Source organism: Sprattus sprattus (assembly GCF_963457725.1).
Source record: "Sprattus sprattus genome assembly, chromosome: 1".
In the NCBI taxonomy this organism is placed as follows: domain Eukaryota; kingdom Metazoa; phylum Chordata; class Actinopteri; order Clupeiformes; family Clupeidae; genus Sprattus; species Sprattus sprattus.
In genome coordinates, this window is record NC_137920.1 from 61,783,076 (window position 1) to 61,795,980 (window position 12,905).

General features: G+C 46.1%; 1 protein-coding gene across 1 annotated transcript in view; it reads right to left on the reverse strand.

The window, feature by feature from the left end:
- Positions 1–5,899: 5,899 nt before the first annotated feature.
- Positions 5,900–12,905, reverse strand: part of pcdh1a (protocadherin 1a) — a gene marked incomplete at both ends in the record, with an annotated part of 62,205 nt that continues 55,199 nt past the window's right edge. The window contains one exon of the mRNA XM_080854157.1: positions 5,900–6,276. Coding sequence (XP_080710283.1) covers positions 5,900–6,276 — 377 coding nt within the window. The remainder of the gene's footprint in view (positions 6,277–12,905) is intronic.

The window sequence follows — 12,905 nt, forward strand, 5'->3', positions numbered from 1 at the left end:
ACAGGAATCAAGATCGCCATCGATTTGCACCTCTTCTTTTCTTGCCTTCATTTTTTCATGTGTGTGTGTGTGTGTGTGAGTAGGGGGGGGGGGGGGGGGGATTCGGCATCATCCTTTCAGTGCACTTTGAAGAGTGCACTATCTGAGAGTGGTGAGAGTTGTGAGACGTGGCTTATGGGCAGATTGTTTTATTACATGGGCTGCAGCGAGGAGGTTTCGGGGTAAGCATGGCTAGCTGACAGTGTTTAATTGGAGAGAGCACTGAAAGGCAGCCGTCCCTGCCGCTGGTTTTATTTCTAATTGCCAACAGCACAGCATTTAACGAAGCGAGCGCAGAGAGGAGCGTGGGTGAGGGAAAGCGAAGCCAGGTTTCCATGGCAACAGCAGATCAACAGCAGCAGTAGCCGAAGGGGTAGTTTCATCTTGAAGGAGGGGGAAGAAAAAAAAAGGGGGGGGGGGTTATGGGCACACACAAACACACACACAAACACACACAAGCACACAAACACGTACACACAAACACACACATGCGTGCGCACACACACACACACACATGCGCAAGAGGAGCAGTGCAATGTGTTACTGCATACTAATGCAAAGTAACAAATGTCCTTGCAAAGCAGCATGCCATCAAAACTCATTAAGTCCACTGCACTCAGTGGGATTATTACTATTTGTTGTTGTTATTATAATTGGGAGGAGTAGTAGTAGTAGTAGTATTAGTAGTAGTAGTAGTATTGGTGGTGGTAGTACTAAGGAGCAGTAGACATTTGAGTAGAAGCTGTAATACTAATACTAGTAATATCATTATCAGTAGTATGAGTATTATTTCTACAAATGCCTGCTTAAATGCATATGTGAGGATTCATCAGTGGATACTCTGAATACCAACACTGTGCCTTACCCCCACTAATGGGACCTTGCCTGCCTCTGTAAAACCCCTATCTCCATTATGCACCCCTCCACATCTCTGGACATTGAACCATTACTGAAATCCAGCTCATCAATCTGTGAGCTTCCTAGAGTGTTGTGCTAGAGTATCTGACGGAGCCTTGTCCCAAAGGAGCATTAATGCTTTTGCGTCGTCACCCGGTAAACCCGGTAGAGAGCACGCTGCAGTTTTCCCTCTATCCAGAGGGGGTCAGTTTGGACCTCCACAAGCCCCTACGGAACCTGCATGGCGAGCCCAGCCTGCTGAGCGCATTCATTTTTGGGCTACCTTTCAAGCACTTCATCCAACAATCTATCACCAAAGCCTTATATTTATTTCTTTATTTATTATTTATGATGTTATATCCCTGACAATGTGTTTCCCATTTATAATGCCCATTTTATTGCTGTTATTCATCTCCTGGTCTCGGATTTCTTTTCACCTCTGTGAGATTGAACATTCTCATGCTATGTGAATTAGTCCCTGGGAAACATCAGTGCCAAATGAAATCCACACTGATTTATTGTCTTTCATCTCTGTGGCATCATCTTTACCGTGGGGTGTTTACGGCACTGTGGAGGATTGCTGGGGCCCCAGGTCTACACCTTCTGTCAGCTACGCTTTACTTCACTCGGGATGTGCGCGACTGACGCAATCATGTAGATGCCATTTGAAAAGCCAGAGACTGTTCCGTTAAGAACTACATCAACAGATGTGATGGTTAAACTTAAATCAGTGGCTTTGCTGTATGACAACAGCTACTCACAGATCTTCGGGCATTCTGCCCTTCGACATTCTTAAACCCCCTGTGGATCTGAATCACTTAAATCCCTTTCTGAAAAGAACTTATGCTGGAAAAAGCAGCATTCACTCCAAAAAGCTCTGACAAGTTGAGCACTTTCATTTTTATGAGGTCCTTGAGAAATCAGTCACTCTCCACAAACACTTTTTTGTTTTGTTTCCAGAGCTCATTTTATTACAAATCCTTGTTCTTTTTTTTTAAGGAGGACTTATTACAAGGGTTCGTTATTTTTTTTTCTCAACATGCGAAAAACGGAACGAAACAGAACACGTGGGAATCAAACAAACAGGTAGGATCCGACAATCCACTGTTCACGATTAACATAAAATCCAATAAAGCCCTCTGGGGAGTGGGGAGCCAGTGACTGACGACAGTGCAGGCATAAGACGGCCACATTCACACTGACTCTGCAAAGATCAATCCAACCAAGGCAAGATGTGCACATCTCAATAAAACACTTTTACAATTTTTATATGCCATCGGCTTTTTGTCATAAGATTTTAAAAAGCTTCACTTGCATGTACATAAAACTGTACAAAAAACATGGCATCACAAGCATTTTTGTCTATATAAATATAACCGACAATTAGGATTACAACTGTGTACTCTCCTGCGAAGACATACTTCAAGGCAGCTGTCTTGATTTCAGGTGAACTGTGACGAAGATGGATTGTGCAGTGAAGTTCAGTTCATTTGGGGAGAGGGGGAAGAGAGAGAGAGAGAGACAGAGAGAGAGAGAGAGAGAGAGAGAGAGAGAGAGAGAGAGAGAGGAGTGGGGAGGACTGGTGAGGGTGAGGAGGTAGGGGGGATTGGGAGAAGGGAAGTCTGTAACAGGAACCAGCACTAACATCTCAGCAAGAACAGTAAACAATTTCTACCAATTATCTTTGGAATTCATGCTAAACTCACTGCCTGCCTGGCAGTGCACACGGGGGACATGGAAATCTATGTACAGTACACCTTCAAAAGATGCTTCGCCACAAATAGCTTTGCTTCTGTTTTCTCCTCAAGGAACTCCACTCTGGTAGCCAGAAAGGGAAAAAAAAGCGATCTGATCACATCCTCAAACTAGAGACAGCACAAAGCCAGAAGAGGAAATACACTATTTGGATAAACAACAGCATCAGGTGAGTTATTATAGATCACTCTGTCCTTCAGATGCCTCCAGGCATCAGGTGTGATTGAGGCGCAAGTTGGATTTCGGCCCAAAGCGAAATCACAGCTGTTCAGGCATGACATTGACATGTGGATAGAAACTGGAGGCTCAGGCTGGATACAAATCAAAATAAAAGTGAATTGAACTTGATCGATCAGATGATATCTGATTCAGGATGGAGTCAAATCTGTACGAATCAAGCTTTTCGACCCAAGACATTGGTCAATAATGGCCACTGAGCCGGGACTCGGATGAAAACTTACCAAATTGGACTAGATTGTTTCGAAGAGGTTTAAAAATAAGTGATTCAGTCATCAGGCGAGTGAGTTGACCGGAGGTTGAGGTGGGTCACTATCTTCTGCAGATTTCCGTCCAGGTCACTGAACTTAAAGAGAACTTGCAGACTTGTATTGTGTTGATGACGATCCTCAGTGAACTGGCCTGAGACTTAACACCAAGTCTTAATTACCAAGTATCATGACTCTGGCTGGATTTTTTTTTTTACCATCTCAGTCACTAAATGGCTTTGAAAACGGCATAATGTGCTTTATGTCCTCCAGGCAGGATAATCACTCGCCTTATTTAATCACGGCCCTGTCCAGTAATTTCCATATGCCTCGGCTTTAATTATTTGCAGCGCAGTTGCCGTGGGCAACGCGATGAGGTTTTAAATGATTGTGGTGGTTTTGCTGATGGTCCGGGATTATCTTGGCGCTCTATGTGCTTGCTTGAGGGGGGCTGCTGCTGCTGCTCACGAGTGCCCCCACACAGGATTCATCACTCACCCTAATTAAGAAAACGTCCACCCAGGGCCTCCGAAACATCTGACGCCAGAGAATGCCAACCCCCCCACCCCCAACTACCAACACTCTCACCACTGAATAAGTATGCACTGGGGGCTGATGCAGAAGGTAAATCCAGGGGAGAGAGGAAGTTAGAAGGATAAACACTTGACTGATGCATGATATGCCTTAGACAACACATAAGGAGCGCATCATATGGGGGAGGATTCAAACAAACCATTTATTTTATTGTGTTTCACTGTGTTATAATGGCATCGAGAGGTTCTGTACCTTGATCCTAACTGCACAACTAGTCACGATATACTGTAGCACCAGCCCACAAAGACGTCCTCTAAGTCCTACTCAATACCAGGGGTACAGTGATAGCTATAACCACTGAACAGGTCAAAAGTCCTCGCCATGCTGTTTAGATGGGTCACCTCCTGACTGTCTCTAAAGGAAATACACAATGGTGAAGAGAATTGTGATGCTTTTCTTTAAAAATCATCAATGCACTCTATATGCAAAAATATATTAAGATCTTGTGTTGTTGTTTTTTTTTTGATTTTCTGTTCAAATTTTTATACTTTCTGATTAACTTTCATGCAGACTTATGACATGCCAATGAAACCGAGCGAGGTTACTTGTTTGAATTTTTCCACATGGTCACAAAAGTACATATTTTTAAGGCAGTTATTCATTTGTCCTATTTAACAAAAAAAGGCATGTTTTCTTTTCCTCGAGACAAGTCCAACCATTGTGTGTTCCCTTTCCACATGATTCAAAGTAAAGGGAAGTCGATGATTCCACACACCGCTCTTCGAGATACACACTGCAGATCTGGACAGGCCGAGGTAGAGTCTGTGAAACAGTCCGTCGAGCTTGTGTCCTTCTTTCAGATCTCAGCAGGATGGAGAGAACAACAGAAATAGAGAGAGAGAGACACAGGGGGTAAAAACAATGGTCTTCTACGGCCCCAGATTTCCCACAGTTGGTTCATTGTTGTTGGGCTTAGCCAGGAGACATGTTTACATTGCAACACTTAAATCAGTGTAGCGGAGGCGCGCCCAAACTGCCACAGCCACCCCTGACTGCAGAAGAGCTTGCAGAGGCGATTAAATCCATCGCCTGGTGTCCGGGTGGAGGGAGACGAAAAAGACTGATAGCGAATGATAGAGAGAGATAGAGAGAGAAAAAAGAGAAAGAGAGAGAGAGAGAAAGAGAGACAGAGAGAGAGAGACAGGTCACAGTGTTTCAGCTGAAGTGCCAAACACCCACATTCTGCGGCGGGGAAAACGGGAAAAAAAAGAAAGAAAAGAAGAAAAAAAACAGGCCTGTCCACAGGAAACAGAGATGAGTGAGCATCAAGTCACCAAGCACCTCTGTCAGCAGGGTCAGCCAATGAGATTTCATCAGAAAAGCCATCTGGGCCACCTGCCCTGGCCACGGCAAAAGGTCCCGCTATCACTATAAAGAGTGGCCGCACAGAAAAAAATAAAATATTGTTACAAAAAGAGAGAGAGCGGAAGGAGCTCAAGCCTTTGATGTTTTTTTCGTCTTTTTTTCTCTCCCTAGTTTGAGCCTGACATAAATATACTCTATTTACACCTTACAAATATATTTACAGCACTGGTCTACAAACAACACCTCATCTGATTGAGTGAACGACAAAGAGAGAGAGATAGAGAGAGAGAGCATTAATCTTCCTTGATGCATCACATTGTCTCTAATATCTTGCTATGGCACTACAGAATTCACCACACAACTGCCAGAACACATCCCACTGGGCTAGTGAAGCTAAAGCTGACCAGGCTAAAGGTTGGCAAAACATTTTTTTTCTTTTCCTTTTTGTTTGATGTTTGATAATATTGATTTGACACTTTTTATTCACCAAAATGATTAACCCAATAAAGAAACAGACTACTCCAATAAATACATAAATAAAGATATAAATAAAGGCCATAAATGAATAAATAAATAAAAAATATTGTACATGAGATCACATTGGTCAGATGATTCACAGCCAACTCTTACTGCTTATGCAAAAAGTCATAGCAATAGTTTGAAGGTTTGTATTTTCGATATTTTGTTGTTCTTGTTGGCTTTCTGAGAGCTTATTTTCCCCTCTGTGTGTTTTGAATGTGTTTGAGTGCCTCTCGTAGCCATATCCGTTTAAAAATCAGAATTGGGAAACGGTTGGAGCTTATGATGATGTGGTGGCGGCGCTCTCACAGGTATATTTCCCGCTTGGAGGTGTGGCTGGAGGGTGGGCTGGTGGGGGGGTACTCACTGGCCACGCTCAGTGGCACCTCCTCCAATGGGCAGTCCTGGCTGGGTGTGTGGCCACCACTGGAGTAGGCACTGCGAGAGGGCGGGATGCGGGGCCTCTGCTCCTCCCCCCCGCCCAGCCTGGCGCTGCCATTGGCCAGTCGCCCGAGGCTCCCCCTCTCCTGGTAAGGCACGAAGGTGGAGAGCTTGGGCGTGTTGCGCGTCTTGCGGATGGGCGAGGGCTGCCCGGGCATCCAGCAGGCGTCCGAGTGGCCCAGCTCAGTGCACTCCTGGGTGCAGTTGCCCGTCATGGCCACGTCGGGCAGGGATCGGATATCTGTCAAGGAGACAACAAGAAAAAAACACATGTTTACTTAATCTGAGAAGACATGTACTGTACATTCACATAACATAGATTGTATCAGACAGACAACAGAGAGAAGACAGGACACTTCAGTGTCTGTGGACACTTCAGCATACTTGTTATGAGTGGTACACTTTTTGTTTCCTCTCACTGAAACGTGAGGTACAATTAAGTGCAGATAAGAAAAAAAGGGTTATCAGAAACAGCACACATGACTGTGGTTGCTATGAGATGTGTAGTGGTTTCTATGCGCTGTGTACAGTGGTTGCTGTGGTCTTATTAGAGTATAGTATGCACAGTGTAGTGGCTCCTACGACCTGACAGTGTTTGATAAGTGCTGGCTGTTACTCTCCCTTTGTGGTTCCTGGGTCTTGAATAATGATGCCATTAGAAACAGTTGCTAGGTGCTACGGTTGCTAGGTGCGGGGTGGTGGTTTATAGCCACTGATAAAATGTTGCTTTGTACTGGAAATTCGACAAAGTCATTTTTGTACTTTGTGCTACTTGCTGTGTCCCATATACATGACACACACACACACACGCACACACGCGCACACACACACACACACACACACACACACACACACACACACACACACACACACACACACACACACACACACACACACACACACACACACACACACACACACACACTCACATAGGGAGAGATACATACAAATATTTTCCAACTCTCTCTCTCACACACACAAGCAGTGACACAAGCTGCAAATTGCATGTGTGCTTTTCCACATTAACAAATCACACAAACCACCCACCCGACAGATGTACACACACAAACACACACACACACACACACACACACACACACAAACACACACACACACACACACAAACACACACACACACACACACACACACACACACACACACACACACGCAAACGCACACACACACACACACACACACACACACACACACACACACACACACACACACACACACACACACACACACACACACACACACACACTGATACAGTCCCAGCACTGTGTGGTATTAAATGGGATCCATCACCCTTAAGGCAAATCCAATGCTATGGGTTATTGATTGGCAGGTCTGAAATTAGTGTATGTCCCCGATTGCCATCCATTATTCTGTTCCACACTTTGCAATTAATTAAGTTGGGCCAAAACCCAGTGACCTCATTTCTGCACCCAGATCCCTCCCCCCTCACACACACTACTGGTGCTTCCACTCAACATTTCATACACAATGTGCTCCTTACAAAGTTGCCATACAGAGTAGTCTCTGGCAACCTTGAGTGAAGCACAGTGAAGGGGCTGCACTGCACAATGACTTGTTTCCATGTTTGAAACACACAGCTGCCATAACACTAACATGGTAAAACACAACAAAAAGGCACACACAATTTATGCAAAATCATTGAAACAACTAGGAAATCCCTAATGACTAACTAGGTATATTAATAATAAGCAGTATGCAGGGGCTTATTAGCTTATTACAGTGATCAATTATCGGTAAGTCTATGGGCAGTTAAAGTAGGAGCTATACAGACAGATGTATTATAGATAATAGATATTATATATATGAGCTTATATGCCCAGTGTGCAGGGCGAGTGGAGAATAGTGCAATATTGGCAGAACTACTCCAGTATGACAGTAGGGTTTATTGGGTATTGGGTGAATCATGAGTTCAATCACCATCGTCATCTCACAGGTTCCTCTGCCACACAATTGAAATTCACATTCGCCGTCTCTATTTCCTTCATACAGGAGCCTCATCCCCCCTTTTCTACTGCATGAGGAATGGGCAAGGTGAGAGGAAACCAGAAAAAGGGAAGGGAGGGATGAGAAAAAAAGAGGGACAGAAGAAGAGGGTGAAAAGACTCTTAAGTGTGTTAAAAGGAAGGCACAGATGGCTGCCCGTAGGCATAGGGGGGAAAGCCCAAGGGATACACCTCTGCTTGCTTTGACCCAACATGCAGCTTTAATGTTCTCATTAAAAACAAAAGGTGTGTGAGTGTGAGTGTGTTTGTGTGTGTGTGTGTGTGTGTGTGTGTGTGTCTCTACAAGTGTGGCATGATGGATAGGCCTCACGCAGATGTGCACAGGAAGCCACTTTTGTGACCCCCTCTCAAATAAAACACCAGACTAAAACTGATAAAAACGAAGAAAAAAAAGGAAAACATAGTTGACCAAATGCATGGCAGTCAGAGTCCATATGTCAGAAAGAAGTCCAGAGTAAAAGGGTAAAAGCGCAGCAGAGGAGCATGGGAGCTTGCTTTATTTCCTCACAGAACCTTTTTCCCGTGGAATATAGCCTAGAATAAATCAGCTCTGCCCGTGGAACAAACACATTAGAGTTCTTGGCCATGTGTGTTAGTGATGGGGAAGCATGTGTGTGTGAGAGTGTGTGTATGTGTTTGTGTGTGTGTGTGTGTGTGTGTGTGTGTGTGGCTGGTGTGTGTGTGTGTGTGTGTGTGTGTGTGTGTGTTTGTACTTGATGCAGGCACAAACCACACAGTCATACAGCTTTTGTAAAAAGAAAAAGCCAAGGGGAACAGAGAGAGAGAGAGAAAGAGAAGGAGAGAGAATTGGGTGAAGTGCAGTACTGCCAACTCTCTGGATTTAAGGAGGAGGCTGATTGGATTTAGAGAGCAGGTGATTGGGTTTGGAAGAGAAGGTGACTCAATGGCATTTTCTCTTTCGCTGAAGCACATCCTAAGCAAGCTGCTTGCTCACATTCTTGACACACAAACACACAGAACTGCCCCCCCCCCCCACATCCCCCCCCTTCCGATCTGAAAATGTAACCCCTCTCTCTATCTCACTCCCACAAGATGAAACACAGACAGGTGCTTCATGTCTTCTTCTTGTCCTACACTCATTCGGGTTGGAGTGGGAATCACTTCACCCTCCAAGTTCTTCTCCAATGTCCACCGTTCCGTGCCCAACCATACTGCCTAACCGCCTTGCTCTTGCTGCCTTCCATGCCGGACTCTCCTGGGTCAGGAGGCGCGCGTGTGTGTGTGTGTGTGTGTGTGAGCGTGTGTGTGCCGCCGCCTGGCATGCTCCGAAGTGTGGCTCCTCGCACAGCTGGCTTATCCGCCTGCTGGCTCTTGGGGAGCTTGTGTGCTAATGTGCACGGGGGTTTGCACGGGGCTTGCATCAGTGCGCCTGTGGGACAGCAGCCTCCGTGGCAGGTTTCCTCTCCTCTCCTTTCCGTCTGATCCTTTGCCCATGGGCACGCATGTGCATACAGGGGCAGCTCAAGAAGATTTGGTGGAGGGGAGGGAGTGTGTGTGGAGTAGGGTGGGGGGAGGAGGTGTGTGAGGTATAGGGGTTTGGAGAAGGAGCTTGGCCTAGATGGTGATGATGGGGTTGTATTCCTGTGGTTACTCAGAGGCTGACCCGGCGGTTGAATGTGTGTGTGTGTGTGCGTGTGCATGTGTGATTCCAGACAGTCTGTCTGCCCCCCAACCTCTCTGCCTACCTGCAGCGCCTCAGTGCACCAGTGCACACTAATCAAGTGGAAATTACTGGACACTTTGTGGATGAGTGTGCCGGAGCGAGGGATAAATAGTGCGGTCAGCCTCAAGATCATTAGACGGGGCTCGCGCTCCAATCAGATGGACTAAATTGGAACGAAACACTGTCTTCTTTTTTTCCAAACAAATTTGTCACATCAGTTTCTTAATAATTAGGTATCCCACAGCAGAGAGTAATTGCTTATGTCTAGTCAATGTTAGATATCTATGTGTGTGTACGGGTGTGAGTGTGTGTGTGTGCGTGTTCCCTTCTGCCTTTCATTTTCTTCCATTGTCGTCTCCCAATGAGGAGACAACTGAGAGTTATGACGTGCCAGGTCTGCTATCGCATTGTGTCCCTCAGTGTAATAAAATGAGAATAGCTGGCACATCATGTTTTTTTGAGAGCTGAGGACAAAGAAAGACAGAGAGAAAAAGATAGAGAGAGGGAGATAGAGATGGCTAAGGGTACAAAAGAGCGGAACCAAAGCTTGATTAAAATATGGGCGCAGTTCAGTTGTTTTGATTGAACCTAATTTGATCATATGAGTTGATTGCACACACATCCACATTATACAAAGTGTAAAATAGATGGAAACAGAAGAAGGAGAAAAAAAACAAGATTCAAAATGGAGGATGAGGTTAAAACTAGTGTTATTGCCACGGCTAATCTGAGTTCATAACTGTTGAATGCAACAAAACATTATTAAGGAAGTTCTGGTAGCAGTTCAGGACAGCATGTGAGCACTCTACTGAGCTTGTAAGTATATAAGAGTGCTGATTCATCAGAGAGAAGATGTCCTGAGATGCTCCACTGAGTCCACTGGACTGTGCTGCAGTCACCCACTGATCACTGTGGCACTTGCCTCAAATCCTCTGCACTTCTGGGAAGGTTTTTGTCAAGCAAATCTCTCTGCCTGTGAATATTTTATGCCCACAAAAAAAAAGAAGAAGAAGGCCCTGAAGAGCTAATTTTTCATTCTTAATTGAACGTTGTGTGGTCTGGACTTTCTCCTCCTCTTCTTCTTTTTTTGTTCATAGTAAAAGAGTGGTGCTTTGGTTGGCGCTCTGTTGTGGTAGCCTGCTTTAGGGCTCTTCTTGAAGGCCAGATTCCTCCTTCCTAGCAGGTCTTCTATGAAGTCTAACCCCTCCCCCCTCCCCCCTCCCTGCCGTGTATCGCTGACGGCCTCTATAGTCGAGTGGGAGAGGTCAACAAACCGCCTCTTTTTCTTTCTTTTTTTAAGAGGCCTTGATATCCTCTCAAAGATGCTAAAGATAACAAAGGCGGGTTGATAACTGAGGTGAATTAGGGAGAAATCGACAGTGAAATCCCCCCCTCCCCGAACCGCCTCGGTTAGGAAACTGCAAGAAAAAGGAGGGGGAGCAAAATGAAAACAAACATTGTCATTGTTTGATCATGTTGTGTTTTGCTCAAGGCTCAACATCTTGTGAAGTGAAACTCTGTGGAGGAGAGAAACTCGTTGGCTGAAAAGCGCTGATAATTGGGGCTGTAGACTCTCGGGTGTTGGCTGTAGCCGCGATGATGGCTTGGCGATGCGGTGGTATTATTTGGCCGAAGCGCAGTCATATCTGGCGACGGCATGGGAGATCTTGGCAGTGTCGGACTTAATTTACAACAGTGTTATTTTGATTAGGTGCTGATTCGGTGAGCTGTGAAACGCGTTGTCGGAAGCTTGCCTCGCTTTGGAACCATCGTTGCTTCCGCCATCTCTCCCCACACCCTCTCTCCCGCCATCTCTCTCTCGTTTCTCTTTTTTTTCTTCTCAAACTGGCACATGGCTCACCTCTTTTTCGAGAAGGCAGGTGCCATGAAGCAGAGTGAATTGTGGGATACCCTCCATTGGCTGAGAGAAACTGTTATGAGCCAGAGTGGGCCGCTCTCCTCCGAGCCTGGCTGCAAAAATAAGGAAGTGCGTGTCAGACCCACACAGTTCCAGTCCCTCAAGTGCCATCTATCATGGCGGGGGCAGTGAACTAGTTAGACCGTGCTCCAATGGCTTTCAGTCCGGCAGTCACAGTGTGAGTGAGTGCAGGAGGGATGGAGAGAGGGAGTGAGGGAGTGAGCCAAAGGGCTTTGGGAGAGGATGGGGTTGGACTGGGCAAAAAGGAGAGAGGGAGGGGAGCCAATGTGTTGTAGTGGGTGAAACAGGGGTGTTCTGGGCAGGAGGAGATGGTTTAGGGGGCCCACTCAGGACCTCTCTGGCAGGCCCAGGCCCAGCAGCAGCATCAGCAAGCCGTGTGGAAGCTGAGGCTCTGGAAGGAGCTCTGGAAGTGCTGTTCACTACCTGCTCTGTGATCCCAGTATGGGGCCTGAGACTTCCAGTGCAAGGCAGGTGCAGTGGGACTGGGGAAGGGGAAGAAAAAAAAGAAGTGGGACAAAAAGAACAGATCGTAAGAAGAGAAGAAAGAGGAGAGAGAGAGCGAGGGGGGCTGAAGCAGATAGAGAGTGGAACTGCCACATCCTTTTTCTGATCCTCTAATTACCCTACTCTGGCACGGCGGGACCCCTTTGGTGGGGCTGCGTAGGGGATGCGTGGTTGCGAGCGCACACCTTTCTCCCTACCTCCCTCCCTCTCTTCTTTCTCTTTCCTCCCGTGTGTGTGAGCTGGGGCGCAGTGAGCTAATGGACACATTATTCTCCCCTCCTCATTACCGCCCTCGCGTGCTCTCTCTGTCTCTCTCCATCTCCATCTCTCCCACTTCTCCCATACCTTATCACACCCCGATCTTATGGCTCTGGCCAGACTGTCCTCCTGTACGCTATATGCATATATAAACCTCTACACACTTGACACCGGGCTGGGCGATCCTTTCCTCTTAAAAGCAGTGCAAGTGTTCTGAGGAGAGCCTCCTTCCCCGATGCAGACAATGATCGACCACTTTTCCTGGAATTCCACCTAAAATCCCACTTAACAGTCTCAAAGGCCTATTTTAGGGCCTCGTTGCACATCAGGAGAAAAGCGTATATTGCTTTACACTCTGTATCAGGCCAGACACTTCAAATTATCAGTCATCCTCGATTCTCTGCTTTGAAACATATTCAGAAGGTATCAATTTAACAATTGCATC